General features: G+C 42.8%; 1 protein-coding gene across 1 annotated transcript in view; it reads right to left on the minus strand.

Moving 5' to 3' along the window:
• Nucleotides 1-19,430: 19,430 nt before the first annotated feature.
• The window catches only part of Lactb2 (lactamase beta 2), a 35,031-nt gene continuing 27,963 nt past the window's right edge, over nucleotides 19,431-26,498 (minus strand). The window contains exons 5-7 of the mRNA XM_021159551.2: nucleotides 23,510-23,658; nucleotides 20,892-20,973; nucleotides 19,431-20,440 (exon numbers count right to left, since the gene is read on the minus strand). Of these exons, the coding sequence (XP_021015210.1) occupies nucleotides 20,397-20,440; nucleotides 20,892-20,973; nucleotides 23,510-23,658 (275 nt within the window). The 3' untranslated portion in view covers nucleotides 19,431-20,396. The remainder of the gene's footprint in view (nucleotides 20,441-20,891; nucleotides 20,974-23,509; nucleotides 23,659-26,498) is intronic.

Raw genomic sequence — 26,498 nt, forward strand, 5'->3', positions numbered from 1 at the left:
AGGTCTCCTCTTTTAAGCAACTTTTCTCAAGGAAAACTAACACAGAAAATTGGTACCAGAAGGAGGGTTGTTGCTGAGACTAGACAGTGACTGTGTGAGTCAGAAGATTCTCAAACTGGTTCATGGGAGGGTGGGGGTGGGGCAATTTGGAAAGGCCTGGGAAATTGGATAAGGAAAAGAAATGTTGTGGGCAAGTGTTACTAAGTTACTCAGAGCGAGCTCGAATGCACACAGGACTACAGGACTACAGATGCTGGGGCTCTGAGTGTGAGGTCTCAAATGGAAGTGAGCTCTCCTGGAAACTGGAGTTGGGGCCGTTCTGACAACTCTGGCAAAGAATTTGTCTACTTGTTGTCCATATGCAAATACACTATAAGCTGGGTTTGAAAGTGACAAACTGAGGGAATTTCAAAGCACCACAGCATTCAGACCCAACCAAGAATATTACTGGCTGCTTTTGGCTGGATTTATGAAGAAAACCACAGTCTCAGAAATGGCATGGAAAGCTCCGTAAAGCTTGCGCTGGTTAGAGGATGCGAGTTTAAAGCTGGGCTAAGGCTCCAGGGCCGCAGAGATTTACAGCTGTACAAAGACCACACCTTACAAACACAACAGGAAGGAAGCCCTCTGGGCTTGGGCACCAGCAGGACCCCACCCACGACAAGCTCAGGGTTTAGTGGAAGAAGGAAGCTTTGTCTTCGGCCTGCTTGCTCTCACTCTCCCTAGCAAGTCCGCCTGCCTTCTTGCTCAGGCACTCCTTCCTGTATATTATTAGAACTGACGACTTCAGGATTTCAACATAGGCCGAAGATCAGCAGTGCTCCAGGGATTCTCCAGGCCTTCAGCTCCAGATTAGGGCTGATGAGACACCAGTCTAGTGAGCTGAACAACTGTATTCTCTGCCTCTGCAGTGCAGGCAGCCATTGTTAGACTACTCAGACTACATTCTGTAAGCTAGTCTAACAAATGCCCCATTAATATAAAAGGATGAGGATGGGGTAGTCTGGGTCAGGTGTGATGTCACACATCTTTAATCCCAGCACTGGGGAGGCAGAGGCAGGCAGGTTTCTTCGAGTTCAAGGCCAGCCAGGCTGTATGATAAGACCTAGGCTTAAAAACAAAAAAAGAAAACCAACAACAAAAAACAAACAACGTGCTCTGTTGTGATCATCTTGGGAAGGACTGCTTAGAGAAGTGTTTCCTGGGTGCACTTAGGCATCTAACAGTCAGGCTGTGGCACCATGGCTTGAGTAGGCTTGGCTACTACTGAAGCTGGTGGCAGAACTCGGTGTTCCTCTTGCACACATGCATAGGCAAGAGCTAAGGAGGCTTCCAAATTTCCAAGGGAGGGCTGGGATTCACAAGGCACAGAACGGTTTAAAAAAACCTCTGGAAATGAAGCGGAAGCATCAGCAGAAATAGCAAGGAATAACCTACGGGTTATTATTCCCATGTATATCTCCCAAGGAAAGCCACATGCAGTGACCAGGACAAGTGGCCATGTTGGCTACACCTGACAAGGCTTTAGGGATGGGGTAGCCTAAGTATCTGGAACTTGATCATGATGACATGGGTCCTGCTGTTCAACACTGAACAATACGATTTAGTGTTTGGTCTCAGTCTGCTCCTTCCTCTCCTCCCTGAAGCTGTTTCTCTGTCCATTTCACGTTGGAAGCCTGGGATTATAACAATTTGCCTTGGGTCTCAGAGAGGCCTTCTTTGGACTTGGCAGTGTTGAGAACTGTTGGACTGTTTGAGTTCCTTTCCCTGTTGTTGTGATAAACTACTGTGGGAAAACCAGCCTAAGGCAGAAAGGCTTTGTCTTAGATCCCAGTTTGGGGAAGATGTTGTTTATGGTGGAGAAATCCTGGCAGCAGGACCTGAGTGAGCAGTTTACACTGCATTCACAGCCAGCAGGCAGAGAGGGATGCGGCTCGCACCCAGCTAGTTTTCTCTTTTGTATGCAGTCCAGAGCCCAAGTTCAAGGAATGGCTCCATGCACTGTTGTGTCTTTCAACTCCAATTAACTTAATCAGGACATCCTCCAAAGGCATGGTCAGAGGCCAACGTAATCTAAATCGAAGCTAATCCTTCACAGGTGTGCCTGGAGACTTACAGCCTAGGGGATGCTAGAAGCTGTCATGGGACAACACTAGCCATCAGAGAACACCTGGGGAAGGAGTAAATGCATTCTTCACTATGAGATTAAAGTCAGTGGGATGAGGTTATGGTTCTTGCTGGTGGTCCTGTTTTATGAGTTTGTAGAATCTTTGGGAAGTAATGTCTATATGACATTGGTGGCCCACAAAGGGGCAGGCCTTAAAGGTGATAGGGTAGCTAATCCTGGCTTGAACTCCTTGTGTCATGGCCGTGAAGATACAATTATGCCACAAGCTCCCACTTCCACGTTGAGCTGTGCCAGCTCAGTGTCTTCTGAGTGGTGAAGCTGTGTGCCAAAGTAAACCTCTCATTTCTTATGTCACCTCTGCCACGTGTTGTCATAGCAACAAGACACCAGCCAATTCAAGTCCCCCTGACAGGAGGATCCTGTGTTGAAGGTTTGGTTTGATGCTGGTAGCACTTTAGTGACAGCTCTGTGAGAGCACTAAAGACATCAATGGAAGAAGCAAAGCATTCAAAGCTGAATGGTTGTTAGGGTTGGGAGGGGAGCAGCTTTAGGAAGTGGGTCCCCGGAGAATGCCTTTGAAGAGTACAGCCTGAGCTTGGTCCTTTCTCACTGCTCTGCCCTGGCTCTCCCAAGATGAGCAGCTTTTCTACAGTGTGTCCGTCCACCCTGCTCTTTCCACTCTGCTGCCACAGGACTAAGCAATGGCGCAGCTAAACCAACCCTGGGCTGAAAGCTCTGAGATGAACACGGAGCCTCTTTCAGTGTTTACCGCAGTGGTGAGAAGCTCACATACCTCACCCAGTGACTTGTATTAAGATGGTGGTTTCAGGTGCTCAGCATAGGCATCAGATGTTGAGGTTATACTGTTTTTAACAGTACATTCACATATCCCTTTATGATAATTTCACTTTAATTTATGTAATTAACTACCACGAAATACAATATCCACCCTTTAGTAAAATCCTACTGACCTTAAACAGCTTTTCCAAACTTCTCATTCTTCATACTGGAAACTAAAAGTTAATACAATCATCGTAAGACCTTAAACAGGGGACTTTACTGGTCCTATGATCTCGTTTGAAACAGGGATAACAGTCTGTGGCCATACCACCCTGAACAACCCCCACATCATCTGAAATCGGGGGTCAGGATACTGGGAACAAACCTTACATCATCAGGATACTGGGTCAAGTATTGTGGTCCACCCTGGTCATGAGCTTGGCTCATTCAGTAAAATGTAGAGGAGGGTGTGCTTGGCAAATTAGAACAAGAACATCGTCGGTGTCTCAGACAACATGGTGAAGGGTTCCAGAGGGAAAGCGACAGTGAGAAGTGGATAGATTAGGGGATAAAAAAGTTGCTATAACGTGAAAGGAGGAAGCCAAAGAAAGGAGTGAACAACTTAGATCTGAGGAAAATGGTGGAGGGAGTGGACATATGTGGCAAGGTGGATCTGCAAGACAAGGGCCATCACAGAGAGACCTTAGTTTGATTTGGTTTGCTTTTAAGAAAGCCCTGAATAGAGAGAACAGGAAGATGGTGGTAGGTAATTGCTTCCAGGGGGAGATTGGCACATGCTGGAGACAGCAGCAATTTCTGGAGACGTCTTAGAAGGTAAGTTAGCATTTGTTCCTGCCATCCCACTAACACGAAGCACGTCATTCTCTGCAGGATGCTTCCTTAGACTGGCGCTAAAGTGAGGAGGAATTTTGACTCTGGAGTTTATGAGTGGTGGAATGAAGCAGATACCTTGTAATAATAAAAAAAAAATGAAAACAAACAAACAAAAGAACAAACAAACAAAAGCGGTACATGGCTCAGTGCCTAGTGGAAGTGAGGTCTTGATAGCATAGCTGCAGATTATTGGAACACTTCCCTTGTTCACATCAGCACATGAGCTCTAAGACAAAACTCACAGCATAAGGGAATGAATTAAAGCATATTTGTTTCCTTGAAGCACACCTCACACACGTCATTAGTTTTAAGTTCATTATCGGTATAGAATGTGTTATCCTCATCCCAAGTGAAGAAGTGTAGGGCTAAGGAAAGTCACTTATTTAAGGTTTGAAAACCATTCTACTAAGTTTTCAATATGGCGAATGTAATGTGGATAAAATTTCACTGAAGGCTAAATGTGGCTTTTTGTGGCTTTTCGCTCCAACACAAATGGGAATCACTGTCAGGGCACATGTGACCATAAGGCTAAGAATGACAACGGAAGGCAGGCAGCTGAGCACTGTCAGGACCAGACTCCTGGCCTAGCAAGTTATTCCACGTGAACAATGCGTTGTTGAAGGAGGTACTGTGGCTGTCTTGGGCAGGTGAAGAGTTGGCTAGACCGACAGAGTGCCATTACCATAATAAGTAGAAGCACAGACAGGCATCATACAGATTCACTGACCAGTAGTTTATTTAGTTGAGAATGGAGCATTAGCCTAGGGAAGGAGAGAGAGGGGAAATACGTTAATTTTCAAGATTTATATATACTTTTTGCTACTGGTGCAATTTCACAGACTTGGGAGAGTGTCTTAGGGTTTCTACTGCTGTGACAAAACACCATGAACAAAAAACAAGTTGGGGAGGGGAGAGTTTATTTGGCTTTTACTTCCACACTGTAGTCCAGAAGGCAGGAATCTGGAGGTAGGAGCTGATATAGTGGCCATGGAGGGTGTTGCTTACTGGCTTGCTCCCCCTGGCTTGCTTAGCCTAATTTCTTATAGAACCCAGGACCACCAGCCCAGGGATGGCACCACCCACAATGGGATGGGCCCTCTGCCATCAATCACTAATTAAGAAAATACCCCACAGCCAACTCTTATGAGGCATTTTCTCAATTGAAGTCCCCTCCTCTCTGATATTGACACACAACCACCCAGCACAGAGAGATAAATTTGCTTCCTGGTTCTGGAGTGCTAGGCACATGCTGATGGCTCTGGCTAGCAGAGTTTAAAGGCAGAACAGGACATTATATTGCAAGGTGCTGTGTGTGTGTGTCTGTCTCGGGTCTCTCACTTACTATAAATCCTTCACAGTCTAATCATGCGGATTCCACCCTAATGAGCTGTCTCTCCAGTTCTAAATAGCCATTTCTACAAAACTCCATTTTCTTAATCTTGTTATTTTATGGTAAAATTTCTAGTCATTGTTTATACTTTCCCATAAAAATACAAAGGGAGACATTATTTCCTCTCTGTTTCCTTTCTTGCATAACTTGTTTCTTGGGATCAATACTTGCTTCATTTTGTGTGCTAGCCTGGCTTTCTGTGCTTGCAACAGCTTCTGCATGACGGTACTACTGTCCCTTGTATGTTCAGATACCCTATTGCTTCACTCCTCTAACCCTTGGAGATCTTTCTTTGATTTTAAGTTCCGCCCCACAGTTACCTGGCAACAGCCAGGAGTGCCTGACTCACTATAAAAGGGCTGCTTGCCACTCCTCTCTCTCTTGGTCTTACTTTCCCCTTCTTGCTCCCGCTCTGTCCCCTCTTCCCCTTCCTCTCTCTCTCCCCATTCCCTTCCCACCTCCACCCCCCATGTGTTCATGGCTAGACTCTACTTCTCTACTCTATCTATCTCTCTCTCTCCCTCCCTCCCTTTCTCTGCCTCTACTACCCTCTTAACTCCACTCCCCATGCCTTGAATAAACTCTATTCTATACTATACTGTTTGTGGCTGGTCGCTCAGGGGGAAGGGATGCCTTAGCATGGGCCTGCCAAAGCACCTCCTTCCCTCATACCTGACTACATCTCCACCAAAACATATCCCCCCTCTCTTTATTTTTTATAAACACATCATTGGATTTGACTTTGGGCATACTATGATGGACTGAGAATGGAATTCCTCCAAAGTTCTACATGGTGAAGGCTCAGCAGCCTATGCGAGATGGTAGAGCCTTTATGACTTGGGGTCTATTGGGATGAAGTCAGATCATTGGAGACATTCTATTGAAAACTGAGACACAATAGGCCATCCCTTCTAATGGCTTAGTCACAAAATGTATTTTGTCAGAACAATAGAGATCTGACACATGGACATTTGTGATCGTCCTTCTGACTGTGCTTGCTTGCATACGCGCGTGCATATGTCTATGTGCATGTATGTTGCTATTTTCTCTTTTCATTCAGGACCTGAAGAGGTGGTGCATTGTGGGATCTCAGAAAGGAGTAATGATAAACATGTGGCCAATCTATTGTAAATAATCAGTAGCAAAGAATTGAAATTTCCAAGGAAAAATGCCCAATATATTTATCATTCTTCCTCAGACACCTGTGACCCCTTGCTGTGATTGCCTGGTCCCCGTTAAGTCTTTCTAAACTTCCCGCAGCTCTCTGACCCAGAACTCTTTCATTAGCTTCTCACAATCCATTTTCCCATAGGTCATGTACTTTCCCACTGTTGTGGGATGCAGATTTTCTCACTAGATTCCACAGAGCTAATGTGGGCCAGTTTGTCTGCTCATTTAATAAAGTCTTACTAGCCACACCAAGCTCACTTGTGAGCCTCCTTTCAGCCTCTGGAGTAGTGGGCATATACAGTGAAGTAGCCGTTGTACTTGGATGGGCCTTTTACTTTGATTAAAATGTTTTATTATTTATATTTTAAGTATAAAACACATTAAAACAATTAAAAATTGAAAATGCTACACAAGTATATGCTATAAAGTTTCCACTGCTATCTCCTTTCTCTTAGCTACCTATAAGTTTTTCCGAGATGTAACCAATGCTATTGTTTCCTTGATAGTTTTGGTGGGTTTTCAAAGATAGTACTCATATAGAAGCAAGTGCATCTGGCATGCATGGGGCCCTGGGCTCCATTCCCAGCATGGCATAAAAATTGGTGCGTTAGCACAGACATCTTCTAATTCCTATCCTTGAGGCAGGAGGATCAGAAGTTCAAGGTCATCTGCAGCTACATAGTATGTTCTCAAAGGCAAAACCAAAAGAAAACGCAAATACACTTAGTACCCTCCATCAGGTTTTCATTTTCATTCTGAATTTGTGTATTCATGTAGGATCTTTGTTAGGGTTTCTATTGCTGTGAAGAGACACCATGACTGTGACAACTGTTATAAAGAAAAATATTTAGTTGGGGGCTGCCTTCCAGTTTCAGACTTTTATTAGTTTATTACACTATCATGGCAGAAAGCATGGCAGGCTGCAGGTAGCTGTGGTGCTGGAGAAGGAACTGAAAGTTCTACATTGAGATTGGCAGGCAGCAGGAAGAGAAAATGCCACACGGGGCCTGGCTTGGGCATCTGAGACCTCAAAGCGTGGCCCAATGACACATTTTCTCCAACAAGGCCACATCTCCATATAGTCCTTCCCCGAGGGCCTGTGGGGTCATTTTCTTTACAATGTCTGCATGCAGGCTGAGCTGATGTTCCTTTTCTTTTTCAAGATGTTTACTTTTTTATTTATGCTTATGTGAGTGTGTGCATGTATGTCTGTGTATCACATGCATGCAGTGCCTGCAAAGGCCAGATAAGGGCATCCAGCTACCCAGAACTGGAGTTACAAATGGTTGTGAACCACGGTGTGGGTGCTAGAAATCAAAGCCTGTCCTCTTATGCTCTTAACCACAGAGCCATGTCTTCAGTCTCCAGGAAGAACTGATTTCTTGGTTAGCGCTCCAAATTTTGTAGTGTTTTCCCAACTAAAAGAAAACATCCCAACACTATAAGAGCTGGAGTTTGGTAGAAAGACTGCTAACAATAAGGATTTTACTATTCTGACATTGCCTAGAAGCAGGTAGAAAGTTTCATTCTAGTTCGTCCCTCTGACTAGCATGTAGACGTGTGAAGGAGGGGGTAGTGGTAACTGAAAGGATTCAGAATCTTTGCACATGCATCTTCCCTCATTTCTTTCAGGATTCCAGTTTTCCACTATTAGCCATTTCACAGACTTCCTGAAGTGGCAACCTAGATAGAAAAATGCTCAAAGTTCCCCAGAAGAGTAGGTTTGCAGAGGCAGGCACCGTGATGTACACTTGTAGTTTCAGGACTCAGAGTCTGAGTGAGGCCTGAGGGTCAGTTTCAGGCCAGCCTCGGCCTGAACTTGGAGAGTTAAGGTCAGCTTGCATTAAAAAATGACCATGTCTTAGGAAAGACTCGGGGTGCCTAGTCACTGTGCTGCAGCGAACCACTGACCTGTGAAGCATCGTTCACACAGGCAGAAAGGAAGCCTGTGCAGTAAGCACTGTTTTTGGGAGTGTGTGTCTGCACTCTAGTTGCAAGGCTAGGCGGGACACTAACATGGGACCTGTTCTCTTGGCCTCATGCGCTGGCCTGAAGAATGAGTAGTAAGCCTGTATAAACCACGGAATCCTTTCCATAAGACTGTTGCATACCGAAGCTAGAAAAGCCAGTTAGTTGTTCCTACTGGGCAGGGTGCCCACAGCCAACTCCCCCATCTTGTGCATAAGCCCATTGAAGTCTTTGATATGTAAATTAGAAGGGAAGCGGAGACTCTGGTCTTCAGCCTGGCCCCCTCTCATCCTTGATGGTCAGTTTGCCATCCGTTTCTATGTTCTAAATGCTCATGCAGCCTCATGCCAGGTGCTTCCATGCACGTCGGACTTGGATCTGTAGTGAAATTCATCTTGCCTCTCTTCCCCACAGTGTGCAGCAGAACCTGTTCTGAACAGCCTCTCACTGTGTATCAGCAGAGTCAGACCTCAGCTGCAGCTTCCTCACGCTTCTTTCTACCTGGCTCCCGCTTTCAAAGATCAAACAGGTGTTTGGGTACTATTTCTTTCTTTTTTTCAGTTCTATTTCTTTTCTCCCCCCCCAACCCCCTCCCCCACCGCTTCCCCTGAAATGTACATGGGGTTGCCTGACCATGTGGCAGCTAGAGGTTGGTACTGGGCACCCCTCCCCTCTATCTCTTCTCCATCTTAATTCTCAGACATGGTTGCTCATGGAGCCCCAAACTGTATAGACCTGCTAGACAGTGGACTTAAAAGAGCCTCCTGCCTTTCTGTCTTCTCCAATGCTGGGATTATAGGTATACACCACCATGACTGCCTTTTTCCATAGGTGCTGGAGATCCAAATTCCAGGTTTCATGGTTTCCAATTGAGCCGTGCTGCTACTTCATCTGGTGTTTTTATCTCTCCTTTTAAGTAGCATTCATGTCTGCAGTCCTCTATTCCTTTGAAACCCCTCTCTGCTTTTGTCTTTCCCATTTTGCACTGCAAAATCACTGTAAAACATCACCATGCCCAGTGCTCCTGTTTATAAGATTCTGGGCAGATGGCTGTTCAGAACAACTATCACAAGGGCTGGTCAATAGCACAAGAGAACATGGCAAAAACTTAGGGTAATTATCTGCTTAGCTATTCCTTTCAGTTCTGTGCCAGACACAAAAAAGCTACTCAGTTACAAACAATCTGAGGTTTCTAATAGAGAGAAGGCAGAGGTGCTGGAAGGTGCTGGACTGTATAAAATCCCGAGTAAACAGAAAATGAGTAATTCAGAGCTACTGGGTATATTGAATGCAGGAGTGAGGTTCTTGAAACAGAGGGCCAGCACTTCTATAATGGCAGGAGACAAACATTTGCTTCAGAGACAAAGTAATCCTAGATAATTCTATTCATGGTGCTAGGCCCTGGAACCTGAATTGCATGCTGTTCTGAGTAATGAGGTGACACTGCATATGGTCCTGTTCTGAGCAACTCAGAGCATGAGTGTGCTATTTAATGTGTCATGACTGTTAGTCACTCAGGAGCCCTGTGGTTTATCAGCACTTCAAGACTGTGGTCAGTGTTTGTATGCAGGTAACCTTGGTTTTACTTAGCACGTTCAAAGCACAAATGTAGTTATGTCAGCAACTCAGATATGCCCAAGAGCAGCTGGAGAGTGCATCTCTTCAGAGAACATATGGTAAGATACTTGGAGGAAGAGACCAGAGTACTTATTTTTTCTTCTTCTGAATGGGGCCTAATTATGTAGCCCTAGCTGGCATGGAACGCAGTGGTGGCATCAAGCACACAGAGATCCGTGTACTATTATGCCCAAGTGCTGGGATCAAATGCATGTGTCATCACAGCTGGCTGTGCACATATCTTTATTATCCTACATGGGATTAGAGATGTATTGCTATCATTGCTAATGTCTTACTGTGTCTTTTATAAATCAAACTATTATAGGTATGTGTTGGGGCTGGCCTGCGGCTCTCATGTCCGGGTTTGAGCCTGGGAGGCATCTTGGAGCTGAAAGAAAAGGAATCTAGGTGGAAGAGAGAGAGAGAAATGGAACCAAGACAGGATTCTGATCAGGGCTCAACTTTAATAGCGGCAGACATGCTTTATAAGGGAGATGGGTGGCCCATTCCCAGTCAAGCCAAGTTTCTTGTGAAGTTGTCAGAATTGCCTTTTAGCAGGAACTCGCAAAATTCACAGTTCAGTGTTAACTCCAGAAAATCTTGGAGAACCGGCCTCAGGCAGGTAGCAGGCAGTGGCACATCAAAGGAGAGGGATGAGAAGCAGCACAGCGGGTGGCTCCGCCTCAGTGGCAGATGGTCTAAACCAGACTGTCTAGGCTGAAGGAGGTTACATTCCTCCCCCCTTTAAATAATATTAAACAAAACTGGACTGAGGCATAAAATTTATTTATGCTCTATAGTCCTGCCTGGGAGTTATGGTGGCTGGCGGCTCTGCCTGTCTTAGGAAATCTTAGATCCTCTCGAATCATCCATATCTGTCATAGGAGTGTACGTGCAGCTTGTTTGTGTTTATTTTACACAAAACATGGCTCTGTGGTGTATTATTAACAGCCACGGCCTCTTGGCATATACCCTTGTCTTAGATTGGTATGATTCTGAGATCCGTGTGCCCATCATTGACTGTCAGGCTCTCATAGCACACCATACTCCCAATTCAGATCAAAGCCACAATATGTACTTAGAATGCTTCTTGATGGAGATTAATAACTGCCACCTGCACTGTTGGAGGCAAGGTTTTACTCCTGCTGCAGTCAGGCTGAACGATGGCTGACCTGCTTGAGAAACAAAGGTGGGACAGTGAAAAGCAACAGTATAAAAGCTGCTTTGAAGAAGTCCAGGTACTCCATTCAGTTGCAAATTAGCAACAATCAAGCTCAGGCTCTGGCCTCCTGGTGTGGGGGAGCTGGCTTTGAGAATTAGCAGAAAGGCCAGAGATTCTCTGGAAGTGGAGGCTGAGCCCCAAATTAACTTGCTAGGTAATTAAGAATGTTAGCTATCTTCAATAGGAATCTCTAATATTGGAATTATTACTAGACCAGTCTAAGATTGAGTTAGACTAACTGGTCACATTGAAGAAAAGAGGAGAATCATTATAACTCTATTAAATGACTAATCTTTCTAAGTCAGAATACACAGTCTCTGACGCTCTTTTTACCATAAAGTTAAAAAGCTTGAAGCAAGGCATCTTCGTTTGTCCAAACTGGAAAAATGTCAAGCAAGAATGGGTCGAAAACATGTACCCAATTTAGTTTCCTTGTTACTAAAGTCAGGGCACAGAGCGAACTTACCTGCCAGCCTGTCACACGGATTAGCCATCATGCTTCTGCAGCATTTTGTGAAGAGAACCTATGCTTTTCCCTTTCCTAATAAGTTAGCTGTTCAGGATCAAGCCATATGCTAATAAGTAGATCCTTTTAAGATACTATAAGGCATTTATTAAATTCTTTGACATCTAAATTTGAAAATTCTAAAAGTATGATTTAAATAATGTACACGGGAATGCACTAAATAATATGCACGAGGATATAATTTTCCCCTTCTTTGTCTTTTAAGAAGCTAAACTTTTAAAGTTCCACAATACCTTGTCCTTGAGAATTAATAATATGTTGACAAAACATCTCAAATACTTGACTGTTATAGTCAGTATTTATGTAACATGGGCAGTGACTAATAGCACTTTCAATTGTTTCTCTTGAAGATCGGTTGTAACTAGAAAGCTTGAAAAGTTATTAATAGTCACATGTGCATAATTTATATATTTATTAATCAGAAATAGGAGCATTTATCTGCAGCAATTTATTAAGTATAAGTCCTCAAGAATTAACACTATTATGTGGAAACAAGTAGTAACTGAGGACACTAATAGCACAGAATTTTTTATAATTTGATATGCACAATTTCTAAGAATATTAAAATATTATCTTAAACCATAACTATTTTGAATATATAAAGAATGAGATTATATATCTAATCTATCTTATATGTAGGACCTATAGACTGCCTGAGATATAAATCTAGCATGGCATTGCTTTAAGATGTCCAGGCAATCTAGAACAATTTATTAAAAGGACAGCATTTTTTCTTATGAGTTGTATATGCATAAGAAATTGCAAATTTGAGAATTAATAGCATCCGAGGGATGAACAATCTTAAGCGATTGGAGCTCGAAGATATAATATTGACTATTAATCCACAAATTAAGGTTTGATTGTTCAACATTTTAAAACACCATCCACAGCACACAACTTAATTATCTGTGCTGAAGCAGGGGGAAGATCAAAAGAATAAACGTGTGATCTAATTCACATCTACTTATTTCCCATAGAGGGGTTGTTTTTAAACACAATAATTTATAGAAGATACAAAAGCATGCATAAAAACAATTTTTAACTTATCTTTGGGATATTGATTGCCAATTTTATTTAAAATGATGGTATGCAATAGATCAATTATTAATATTCTTTAATAACCAAATTAATAGCTGTTTGGAACAAGGAACAGACACTTTGTCAGGTTCCTAAGACACAATTTTTGTTATAGGTTTTCTAAAATACCCGAATATATCTTAAAATTCTTTATTAGCACCACAGTAGTTTTAATAGGGTGCTGAAACTGTGCTTTGAGGTGAGCGCCACCTTGGCCCCGCCCACCTGCCTTGTCCCGGCTCTACCGTCTGGGCCCCATACCCACTGGGCACCTCGGGAGGACCGTTTGCCATCATCCTTTTCATCCCTGCCCTAGCCGAACCTTGGTTGCTCCCATCATGGTGTGTGGAACCACTCTGAAAAGAACTCTGGATTTCAACCTGCTGCTGAGCCCCACATCTCGGTGCATGCCTTACACAGCGCCGCCTTTGGCTGCCTCCGAAAGGTGTTTGTGTGCTGAGCAGGGCCAGGGCCCTGTCCACCAAGTGTGCTGCTGTGATGTCAAGTGGCAGTGCCGCGGCCCTGGCCCTGGCAGGGGAGCACCCCGAGTCTTAGCAGGGGGGAAAATACGACTACCCTGACGGGGACAGGAGGAGTCTCATGGGGCAATGGCGAGCAAGGCCCTCCCCTGAGTTCCCTACGCACACTTTCTGGCGGCCTCCCATGTCACCATGTTCAGGGAAAGCTGTGTTCCCAAAGGCCCCGCCTGTAGCAGTCAGCAGCCCGCTGGCCAGGAGCCAAAGAATACAGAAAATAAAGGGGGTAGGAAGTTACAGCAGGCAAAGTACCTAAAAGTTACCTGACAGGAAACAAAGGAATGACTTCAAAAGGATTAACAGGAACCAGATACATGTTTACAGTAAGGATAAAGCGGCTCTGCTTAGGGTCAGCTTGATGACAGCTAAGGTTTTAAGTAAACTTCCCTTGAGAGGCATTAGCTAATAAAATACTTTCCACTTAGAAAACAATATACACTGAAAGATTCAAACTCTTGGCTTCTTGTATAGCAGCAGAAATGATAAAAATTTCTTACATAATGTAGACCTATATTTAGCCATACCTAGAGGCAACATTTCCAAGTGGTTACAAACTCACTAGAAGCAAACCCTTTACAATTATTAAGATGCGAAGGAAAAAACAAACTTTTAGATCTATAATAACTATATAAAAGGTAGGCAAGCCAGATTGTAATGCCTTTATAAATTTTACAGTCTGATTGACCCTTTATAAACTTTGAATTTGAACTTTATAAGAACAGCATCTGGCTAGATCTGCAAAAGTGCTCCTTTAGCTAAAAGAAAATTCCCCTGGAGGCAAGGAAAGCTTCTTTAGGCACCGTTTGCAAGACCAAAGAAAGTCACACAAACCTCACTGAGGCTGCTCGGAGCTTAGTTCCTCCTGCCATGAGGACAGATTTTAGAACTACTAAGTTTCTTTTGCAATATTAGACCATAACTACAACTTTGGGAAAGCAAAACCCAATTTCAAAACAATTTATCATCTTTAGAATCAATATTAGAAGCATTACTATCATGTTATGAAGTTTGGCTGCCAACTTATACCTGTGAATGCATGACAGTGTAAGGTTTAATGATTCATTAAAGAGACATGGCTGTAAAACTTATCTTTAAATTTACTTTCTAGAATAAGAATCACATTAAATATTATCTCAGCTAGAAGTATCTTAGGAGGCCCAGTTTTTTGGCCCGCTTATGCCACGTGTTTGAAAAACTCCTGAGTTGCCAATTTAAGGCTAACCTTCTGTTACCAATGTAACAGTTATTTAATCTTAACCTATAACTTATGAGCTGATTGTGAAGACACACAGAGCACATTACCAGTAAAAAAAACCAAATGAAGCAGCTACACTTAGACCAATCAGAGAATATTAATTTTTCTAGCTATAATTATAAAAGAAAAAGCACTTTGTCATTAGCTAAACGCAATAATCACGATTGCAGAGAATTTTCTTAGGAAAAAAACCATCTAACAGCTGTTTCATCCCCAAACCATGAGGCTGCAGACTTGCTTTAAAAAAAAAAAAAACAACAACAACAAAAAAAACCCCCAGCAATTCCAGCAGGGCCCCTCCTGCTGTGCCTGATCCTGGCTAAAGCATGTGGCTTTGCTTATACCAGCCATCTTTTGTTTTCTAACATGAACACAGAACATTCAGTCATTCAGACTAGACACGAACACACATGAATTGAACACGTGGACAGACCGGCACACCAGACATTAGAGAAGACCTTAGACAAAAACACAAAGAGGGCAGAGAATTTCTGCTGTAGGGCCCAGAGAGAATAAAGCAGGGCGTCCCTGATTCTCTCTGTCTCTGGGAGAGTTTTCCTTCTGCCTGATGCAGTTCTTAGACTGCGGCCAATCCGCCTGATTATTAAATCCAATCCCTTTTATCTCTTTCACCTAAAAAGCAGCTCTGGAAGCTGTGGCTGACTGCCTGTTACGTTCCTAGATCCTGATATCACTGCTGCACCTAAGCAAATCCAGCACGTGGGTTTAGCACTGTTCCAGCTTAGCCCGTACTACACCTAGCAACCTTTCTGCTTGTTGCTTCTCGTGTTCTGGTATGAATTTTCTTTAATTCTTTTCTTCTTCCATGGAACCCCAAACCAGCAGTGTTTCTTCCAAATGTCTTCTGCCATTCCCAGGCCCCGCCCACGTGGGACGCCAATTTGTTGGGGCCGGCCTGTGGCTCTCATGTCCAAGTTCAAACCTGGGAGGCATCTTGGAGCTGAAAGAAAAGGAATCTAGGCGGAAGAGAGAGAGAAATGGAACCAAGACAGGATTCTGATCAAGGCTCAACTTTAATAGCGGCAGACACGCTTTATAAAGGAGAGGGGAGGCCCATTCCCAGTCAAGCCAAGTTTCTTGTGAAGTTGTCAGAATTGCCTTTTAGCAGGAACTCGTCAAATTCACAGTTTGGTGTTAACTCCAGAAAATCTTGGAGAACCGGTTCAGCCTCAGGCAGGTAGCAGGCAGTGGCACATCAAAGGAGAGGGATGAGAAGCAGCACAGCGGGTGGCTCCGCCTCAGTGGCAGATGGTCTAAACCAGACTGTCTAGGCTGAAGGAGGTTACTGGTGTGTGTGTGTAGGATTTAATATCATCTGTGGAATCAGGTATCCAGTGAAGGTAATATATTCCCTACAGATAAATATTATTCCATTGTGCAAAGCATGGGAGAAATTAATATACACATAATGTCTGTCTGTCTGCCTGCTTATCTGTCTGTCTGTCTGTCTATCTATCTATCTATCTATCTATCTATCTATCTATCTATCTATCTATCTATCTATCCTGGTTGCTTTTGTGTGCCAACTTTGACACAGGCTGGAGTTATCACAGAGAAAGGAGCTTCAGTTGAGGAAACGCCTCCATGAGATCCAGCTGTGGGGCATTTTCTCAATTAGTGATCAAGGCAGGAGAGCCTATTGTGGGTGGTGCCATCCCTGGGCTGGTAGTCTTGGGTCAATAAGAAACCAAGTTGAGCAAGCCAGGGGAAGCAAGCCAGTAAGAAACATACCTCCAAGGCCTCTGCATCAGCTCCTGCTTCCTGACCTGCTTGAGTTCCAGTCCTGACGTCCTTTGGTGATAAACAGCAATGTGGAAGTGTAAACTGAATAAACCCTTTCCTTCTCAACTTAATTCTTGGTCATGATGTTTGTGCAGGAATAGAAACCCTAAGACTCTGTCTGTCTGTCTATCCATCCTCACTTATTTTTGACATAGGGAATTCACTATATGCCCCAGGATGGCCTTGAAGTAGAAATCCTGTAGCTTCATACTCCTGAGTACCACTGGGTTTATAGTTAGGACCCCTTGTTTGTGACTCTAGTACACTGGTTCCAGTGTGATGTTAATGCTCTCATGAGATTCTGATTAACTGTGACTCAATTACAAATACCATAGATTTTGATAGAAATTAGTTCACACACAGGATGCTTTTCTCTGTTTAGGAACACAGATACAGTTTATTCCAATAGGAATAATTTTCCTCATTTAAACAAATCCTGCATTTCCTTCTGGCTACCACTCTCTTTGTAAGACTGAGCTCACATTTCTGTCAGCAGCCTATTATAGACCACTGGCTTACATATTCTTCTTTACTCTCAACAAACATAACTATATATATATATATATATATATCATCTTGATAACAAGCGCTACAGTATCTGGCACAGTCCCCAGTGAAAAGCATTTAATAGATGTCACAGCTTTTATAGCTCTGTTGCTAGAATTTTAAAATGACTAATAGATTTAGTAGTTCCCCATCCTTCCCCTTTGAAAAGATCTTCTTGCAATGTGCACTATCTGAAGTGTGCTGTGGCAATGTGATGACCACATGACTTTTTTTTTTTTTAAAGATTTATTTATTTATTATATGTAAGTTCACTGTAGCTATCTTCAGACACTCCAGAAGAGGGCGCCAGATCTTGTTACGGATGATTGTGAGCCACCATGTGGTTGCTGGGATTTGAACTCTGGACCTTCGGAAGAGCAGTCGGGTGCTCTTACCCACTGAGCCATCTCACCAGCCCATGACTTTTTACTAAAAGAAAAAAATTTTTTTTTCAAGTTTCAAGTCCTGAAATTTGCTCTGTTGACCAGGCTGGCCTCTAACTCAGAGATCTGCCTGCCTCAGCCTCCGAGTGCTGGGATTAAAAAGGCGTGTGCTGGCACCACTTGGCTTTTCACAGATTTTTAGCTCAAAATGTCCCTTTCATTTTCTTCCCCAACATGAGGTAACAGGCATGTCACTGGTTCAGTACGGATGATGACGGCTAGGACTAAGACTGGCTAGGGGTAATGAACTCTGGAGGTAGAACAGGGACCATTTGGACATGTGGGATGGACGCAAACCAAGAAGGATTTTTTTTTTTTTTTTAATTTTCTAATTTGATGAACTGAATGGTGTTTGTAGTCAACCCTCTGGGAAAGAAGAGGAGCTAAGAGGTAAATCTATTCATATACCAATGAAACTAAATTCTCTGTCTAAATTTTATTGATGTGTTACCATTTTTAGTTTTTGCTGGTGGCACTGTGGAAGGCAGTTATTACTGATCACTTTAGGGACACCACTTGGCACTGACTATGCTTTCAGGTTTACAGTGTTTTTGTGGTCAGTGTCACCATTCATGCCCAGAACTTTTTACACTCTTACTGAACCTTGAGTAAGTCTCTGTCCCTTTTCCTCCAAATCACAGCATTCACAATTCTTTCCTTCTATAAATTTTCCTGCTTCATGTAAGCGGAATCCTGATGTTTGCCTTTGGTGTCTTATCTCATGTTCCATTGTGTCTTTGGAATTCATGGACCATCTGTCAGGCATCTCTGTTTTTAAGGTGTTTTTCTATCAGCCCTGCAGATACTGGCTTTGGGAATGATTCTCAGAGTCAGGCTTTGGGAATGATTCTCAGAAGCTGCTCTATCAACTGATTGTAAAGGTCCCAGTTTCTTTGTACCTCAGTGGCTGCTCTCTTTATTTTCAGAAAAAAACAAAATACAACAAAAAACAAAAAACAACAAAAAAACCCCCCAGCTATCCAAATGGGCAGAAAGCTGGAACCTGTTCCGATTTGTGTTTGGCTTTGTATTGGTTAAAGATGAGAAAGTTTTTTTTTAAAGATTTATTTATTTAATTTATGTATGTGAATTTATGTGAATCCATTGTTGCTCTCTTCAGACACACCAGAAGAGGGCATCAGATCCCATTACAGATGGTTGTGAGCCACCATGTGGTTGCTGGGATTTGAATTCCGGACCTCTGGAAGAGCAGTCAGTGTTCTCAACCGCAGAGCCATCTCTCTAGCCCGAGAAACAATTTTTCCTCTTAGGCATCTTCTTTGGAGAAACATTTGTTGTCCATTTGTGAATTGACTGGGCCACTGGCTTTTCATTGCTGAGTTTATAGTTATTTTGTAGTATGGAACACTTCTGGGTATATGACATATTTCCATGGAACAAGAAACAATGTATTCCTGAAAAGCGCACTTCAGTGGGGCTGCTGCCTCAGGAAAGGCATCTCCCTGGAGCTCCCCTCTATTACCTGCAGACAGCTCAGGAGGTTAAAGTCTCTTCTCTCCAGCAATCAGTACTGCTGAGATAACCTTGGGGAGGACCTGCTGAATTATTCAAGTTTCAGAAACTTTTTAAGGCTTGTGAGTTATTTATTTCCTTAGCCCCATTAAGTTTCATTTATTTCCCAAGTGTTAGGAGTCTCCCTCCAGGACGGAATGTTTGGATTTGGAGGAAATTACTATGCAGTACCACTATTCTAACCATTATTTAAGAATGTTATTTATATATTTAAAAGACCTATCTTGCCGTCTTCTAATTAAAAGAAAACACTTTCTAGTATATAATTCATATATAAACGGATGACTATTTCTATACTAAAATATAAAATTGCAAAGCATGCTGTCGTGGGCTGGAGAGATGAGATGGCTCAGCAGTTCTGAGCAATGGCTGTTCTTCTAGAGGACCCAGTTTGATTCTGTGGACAAACATGGTGACTAACACCTGTAACTGCAGTCCCAGGGGATCCAGTGCCCCCTTCTGGCCTCTGTGCACACTGCATGCATGGAGTGCACAGATACTCATGTAGGCAAAATATCCATACACATCAAATAAAAACAAAATTTTAAGGATTACTTATTATTAATCACATAATATTTTAAATTAGTATATTTAGTATTTGTTAATGATCAACTTATGAATTGCTTATGGGATACCGTTATAAGACAATAAACATAGCATAAAACTGTAGAAACAATACTTAAATGATATAATTGATAGAAAAGTGAAATAAACTTGGTATGTAAAAGGCATAGACAAGGGCTGAAGAAAAGAAATGCGTATGCAGATATGTGTGCTGTTGATTGAAGTAGCTAAAGAAAGCAGTATTACTGGCAAATGCTAACAAACAACTGTGGTGGTTTGAATAGAAACGGCCCCCATAGACTCATGTGTTTGAATGCTTGGCCCATAGGGAGTAGCACTATTAGGAGGTGTGGCCTTGTTGGAGGAAGTGTGTCACTGTGGGGGTGGGAGAGTCTCCTCCAGGCTGCCTGCAGAAGATAGTCTCTTTCTGGCTGCCTTCAGATCAAGATGTAGAACTCTCAGCTCCTTTTTCAGCACCATGTCTGTCTGCAGGCTGCCATACTTCCCACCATGATGATACTGGACTGAACCTCTGAACTGTAAGCCAGCCCTAATTAAATGTCTTCCTTTATTGGAGCTGCCTTGGTCATTTTTGTTTTTTACAGCAATAGAAACCCTAATTAAGACAACAATCAAACTCTAAAGTATTAACTGGTTTGAATTGTTCAAAATCTATTATTCTTAATAACCACTTTACTTAATCCATAGAAAATTGAAAAAGTGCTAGATTCTGAATGTCTGGTAAAACCTTCCAAGACCAAGGTTAGGTCAGTAACCTGTCCTCCAGATATAAAATGTAATTTACATATTTTACAAATATCAAGGATTACAAGTATCAAGCGTTATTTTCAAAGTTGTGCATTTGATATTTTCTATAAATATATAATCTATAGTTAAAAGAAAATACCATCTTCTAAAAGCAAGACAACTTCACTGATCTGAAACTAAAGGACGGCTTTCCATTTCTTGACAGGAGTTGTTGTGTAGACTAGAAAAAAAAACAGAAAGTAAAAACAAGAGATGAGTACATCACTGGATTCCACATTTTTTTATAGTAAGGAAAAGTGCACCTTCCTTAGGGGAATTCTGTTGATGACTAGGTAAGCAATATAGCCGAGGCTTCTACACAAAATTCAAGCTTGGGCTCACTTCTTGATTTTAAGGACTAGACTTTTATAACAATGCCTGATTTGACAAGTTCATCTATCAGCAGGAAAAAGTTACAGAACTCCCACTTTACCATCTCTGACTTCACTTAAAAGCTGTGCCTGTTCTCCACATGCCAGCACCCTTGGTCCCCCCAGGCACTGCGTGCCACTATGGCAGAAGACTTGGACCTACTTCACTGAAGGGGAGACTTAAGGGAGACTTCAGGTGAGCTCCTGCAAAACTGTTTAGGTGCCAGGAGAAAAGGCATTAATATTCAGAAGGATACATACATATCTTCCCATCTTTCTCTAGTTTTTTCAAATGAAGCAAGAGATTACGCTCTGCCATCTTATGTAAATTCTCTGGAACACCCTGAAAGAAAAACAGGATAAAAGGAGTCCCATTTAAAAAAAATACTTAATTGTTTAGAGCCTTTTCCAGCTTTCCTAGCACACACAACAGCCAAGTCCCCCTCCAGCACACATGAAGTGGGTGAGCAGCACACAGGCAGTCTCAGGCTCAGGAGGCAGAGGCAGGATGCGCAGACGGCCAAGCTCATCCTTGGCCACTGCGAGTTAGAAACCAGCTTGTCTCAATGAGACCCTGCTCAGATAATACCAACTTCAACAATTTCTACCTTGCAAATGGTCTTGTTTTAGAATACTAGTCTCTTATATTTCTATAGATAAAATAATTAAATGCCACAAATTTTGTTCACTATAGAATTCCTAGTGTTTAGCATAATGACACACAGTAGAATCTCAATATTTATAAACAAGGGAGTGAGTATAAAGATTTCTTCTCAGTTTTCAGTAATCTTAAATTGGCTTTATGCTCTTTTGGGTGTTATGATGATATATTTGCCTCTGACTCACAGCTCTCCTTTACTCTTGCTAAAATAATGTAATATTGACATGTCGTTTCAATAAAGAGAAATTTTATTATTTAAATAAGGATTATAATTCTGAAACCAATTTTCTTGACTAAACTCACTTTGTCTGTGTCCTACTTAACTTTAATTGTCATGGTGACACAGTCCTCAGACGTGTGACAGGAGAGCATCGGTTGAGGAACTGCCTAAATCAGACTGTCCCGTGGGTGTGTCTGTGGGGATTGCCTTGATTGTTAATTGACCTAGAAGGGATCAGCCTACTATGGGAGGCACGGTGTCTAGGCAGCTGGGTTCTGGGCTGTATAAATAAGAATGTTAGCTACAGCAGTTGTGCCATGGTTTCCACCCTGTGTTCTTGCCCTGATTTGCCTCAGTGATGGACTGTGACCCGCAGCTATTCACCAGCTAAGTCCTTCCCTACACAAGTGGCTTTCAGCCAGAGTGATTTACCACAGCAGTGGATGTAACCAGAATACTGTGTTTCTCAGCTTTCTGGAAATATTCTGCCAGGATTTTCAAGTTATATCAGTCAAAGGTCAGTGGATTTGTCTGTTCCATTGTACATGAAGTCAGCTGGCTCAATCCTCTTTTTTGAAGACCCATTTTTCTGTATTTATCCCACTTCATTAGCATTCACAGTTTTCTTGAATATTCTCCCTTAGGTTTACCTTAAAACATTAATATTTGCAAAGAGACACTGATGTTTACAAAGGGTTGTTTCATTGGTTCATGCTCTCTTTTAAGACAGTTCAATCTGTGTATTCACTGTTTGCAAGGCTGGCCTCAGACTCACTCTGCCTCCTGAGTTCCAGGATTGTATGTGTCTCCCTTACACACATGGGAATAATAAGCAGCGGTGATTACCAAACTGTCCTGTAAGCAGCACGACCACTGTAAGGTTTGAGATCTCACCACTTAAGATCTGTGAGTGACCATTCCCAGACCACGGGATACCATCTAAGAGTTTTAGCCGGCAGTGAGGTCTCCTTGTGATCTGATCACATGTCCTCTTCCTACCTCACTTCCGGAGACTTTCTTCCTGTCTCCCCTCACCTGTGGCATACACGCTCCTGTTACATGTCTTCTTTGTGGATTTCCAAACGCACATGGGTTTATGGCTCCTCCTAGTGTTTGAAGGCTATTCCTTTTCCCTTTTACACTTGCCTGGACAGTGCGTACTCTCCCTTTAGAGACAGCCCATCACTCTGTATCCTCACTAGGTAAAACTAACTTCAAATTTTGTGTTACCGTATGGTGTATAGAACTGAAGTTCAGCCTGAAGAAAATATGACTTGAATATTCCAAATGCCCCAACATGTGAAGCCTTTGAGGTACTGGAGTATTTTGGATTAAGAGTACTCAATCTATATAATCCATGTATTGTGTGTGGAGGCAACTGTTATGGCAGCCTGTCTTCACTAATCCTTGGCCCTGTGGAAGGCAAAGGGCTGTCTGTGGTTATGGATGTATTTCTGCACCCACTGTAGCACGTGGCATTTAACAAGTGCTGAATGACTAATTTACTCTAGGCTGTCTCATGCCAGTCCACATGCAGGAAGTGTTTCACACACGTGCATGGTGACTGCCTCTGTTATGTACACGCCCAGGGGCCACACTGAGTCTGGAGTCCCTCCTATAGAAAGTATTCTATTCATGTTCGGATGCACATTTCCCCAGTATTAGGCTAACAGTTTCCACTGCCATTACCCTTGGGTGTTTTTTGTTTTATTTTGTTTTTTCTTAGAGGGTCACACTCTGTCACCAGGTAACCAAGATGGCTAGAATAGACAGTGTCATTACTTACATTGCAGAGTTAGTAAGGGTTACAGTGGCTCAGGATGGCTATGATTGCTCTCCATGGACACATTTTTTTTCTTAACGTAAACTGTTGGTCTCAGGTGTAGACAACTGGCATTACTTAGAGAATGAAAACCCCTGGGTTGTCTTAAGTTTACCCTACAGCTTAATGAATGCTACTGTAATAGCGAGTGGCCATGTACAGAGAAGTGAAGTCACCTTGTAAATCATTGTCCTAAGTTCAGTTATTGTAAATGATTTCTCAAAGTTATCACGCAAAAATGAAATAATCTGTTCTTCTCGGTTATTTCTGTGAGAAATGTATTCCAGAATTTTAGCTTCAGCATTATGGATGACTGGGCCATGTCCTGAATTAAAAGAATAATACAAATTAGTGCAACCAAGTAAGAAACACTAAGTACAAAGCTCTATTTAGAAATAATTCATATGCTGTACTGAAGAGCACTAAGTACATACATATTCATTGCTTGGAAAGCTCACAGGTCTAAGATGGAAAGACTGCACACAGGACCTTCAGAAGTGGCCTGTCAACAGTCTGTGATGGGAGGAGGTCTCTCCAGATTCCTGCCTCTCCCTGAGGATCTGCTGTCTGTCACCAGTTGCAGGAGAGGAAGAGGCAGTTCATCTCAGTAGTGTAGCCACTGGTAAACTGCCAGTGCTCCTCCTGGGAGCAACCCTGATAAACTCATTGGCTGGCCGCAGAGAGACATTAAAGTAGAAAGGGGGGGAGGGGCATTTGGGAAGAAGAAAGGGATTAGTGGGAATGGGAGGGGGGCAAGAAATGTATTAGGTAAAAATCACCAAAACGGAATTTTTAAATCTCTCTCCATTCCACGTGTATGTGTGTCTGTGATGTATGTGGGTGCTATGGGGCTACAAGTTATACTGCCTCTTCTGGAGATGGTGCCACAGGTCCTTGGGAGCCACTGGTCATGAGAACAGAACGTCCATCCTCTGAAAGAGCAGCACACACTTAACCACTGCGCCCTCTCTCAGCCCCTCAAAGTACATTATGAACTGTCATAAGGAGACTGTTAGTTATATATAATTAATGTTTGCTAATAAAAAGCACTACATTACAGATAGCCTGGGGGGAAAATTAAGCTTTGATGGCAACGATAAAACATTCTGTATAATGCCAAAAACCTTTAGCAAATTCTATCAAATGAAAATATGTAATGCTATTATGTACCTTAAAATATAAGATTGATTTTAGCAATAACATATGCACTAACATGGCAGCCACAATAATAGTAGGTAGCATGTAAAGTGCTCTCTGGGTGCTCGGCGTTATTCCACACACTTGAAGTACCCTGTGCTTACAAGGACCCCATGAGGTAGGTACTATTACTATCCACAGGAAAGGAACATAAGCTGCCCACAGCGATGGAGCTAACAAGGGGTGGGGCTGAGATTCCCACTAGGCAGTTCTTAACCACTAAGTTCTCACTGCTACAGTGAGCTTACTAACAAAAGACTGAAAAAGTGTACAAAAGTAGGCTAAGACCCACAGTAGAACTAAAATCTTATAGCCAATGTAGCAACTCAGAATTTGTGACAAGCCAAATGCAGTTACCCTGAAATTGCCTGCTCTTTGAACAATGTGGCATGGGACAGAAGTCCACAAAAGGGATTTTTAAAATCTTTGAGAACAAAACACCCAGAAACAGGCTAAGCTAGGGTCACATAAAGAGCACTGGACTTTGTTTTGTGACAGGTTGTTCCTTTTTAGCCCTGTGAGGAAAAGTGAGTCTCTCTGAGCCTGTTTCTGCAGCTGTGTAGTGATACCAATCACCTACTTCATAGGGCTTTGTTGAGCACAGACTATATAAAGGACCCTCGATGATAGCCAAAGGGACGTAGTCTTTATTATATGGTAACTATGGTGATAGAGCATAATTTACATAAAGACAACTTCCTTGCTAATAATAGAAGAGGTTCACGGATGCAAACACTAGAGGCCCTTTGTAGGTAGCCTCTCTTGGTCTTTAGCTCGGGAGTGTCCCAGCAGCTGCTCCTTGTATCACAGAGAGCCATCAGTACCTACTCCGCCCATGTCATGGCAACCCACACGCCCAGCCAGGTGGTGCCTTTACTATTTCCTGAGCAAGGAGAGCTTATGGGAGAATGTAGGTGAACTGACAGGTCTGCCCAGGGCTGTTTTGTTAGGAGCAAGTTAGAAAATTAAACAAGTCCCCTTTCCCTTCTGGGACTCTTGCTGGATTCTTCCTTAGCTTCCGTGACAGAGAGAACATTCTTACTGTAACCAGCGCAGTGACATCTGACATATGACAGTTTCTTCTTCTGGAGATTGGATATGTACCATTTTATAGTTGCTATGGAAACCTGACATATCAACATTGGGAGTTAACAAAAAAAAGTTCAGAGGACAGGTGTTACCCAAGTTTTGACTGCTAAAATGTTGTATATGAGAGAATTCAGAGTCAGTTAACAGAAACAACAGCGACTGAGGCACTTTCGTCAATGGCTGTGTGGATGTTGAAGAAAACTCCTTACAGAAAATGCTATGGATATGCCTTTCAGCCAGGAAAGAGCCAGAGGTGGAACTTAAAGACATAGGGTGGGGTGGCTATTAGGAACTCCCTCTGTTGAGCTTTGTGGGTGAGAAGAGTCAAGGTAAAGGATCAAACTGTCCTGAGGGAGAAGAAAGGGAGGAACCCGGGAAACCAGAGAAAGGTAAGGACTTCTAAGAAGCATGGATGGACACACACAAAGGTGACACAGAGGTGGGTGCTCTTGAAACCATCTCAGTTCCACCCCAACTCCTGAGGAGAGAAGCTGATGCTGCAGCCACAGGGAAGGGAGACAGTCCTGATGGCCGCAGCCTGGTAGTCTCGGCTGGAGGAAAGGAGACCCACAGTTTTGGAAGGCCTTAAATCTGCCTTAGGGATCTGGTGTGACCAAGGCTTCTATGTCATAGCAGATGGAGAAGCACTGACCTGTTAGTCTGCTCCCTCATCTTGGAGTGCTACAGCCCAGGGCAATCTTGAGAGGGGCGTATTGCTTGAGATTGAGCTATACTGGACATGAAATCAAGAAATAACCCCAAGTTAGCAAGCTGGGGGACAGGCTACCATGGTGTCTGCCTGTGTGGAAGAAGACTGAAAGAAGCAACAGTGAAGGCAGGTATAAACTTGGATTTGCCTGGACGTTCAGAGAATAGGAA

Source organism: Mus caroli, chromosome 1 (assembly GCF_900094665.2).
Source record: "Mus caroli chromosome 1, CAROLI_EIJ_v1.1, whole genome shotgun sequence".
Lineage (NCBI taxonomy): Eukaryota > Metazoa > Chordata > Mammalia > Rodentia > Muridae > Mus > Mus caroli.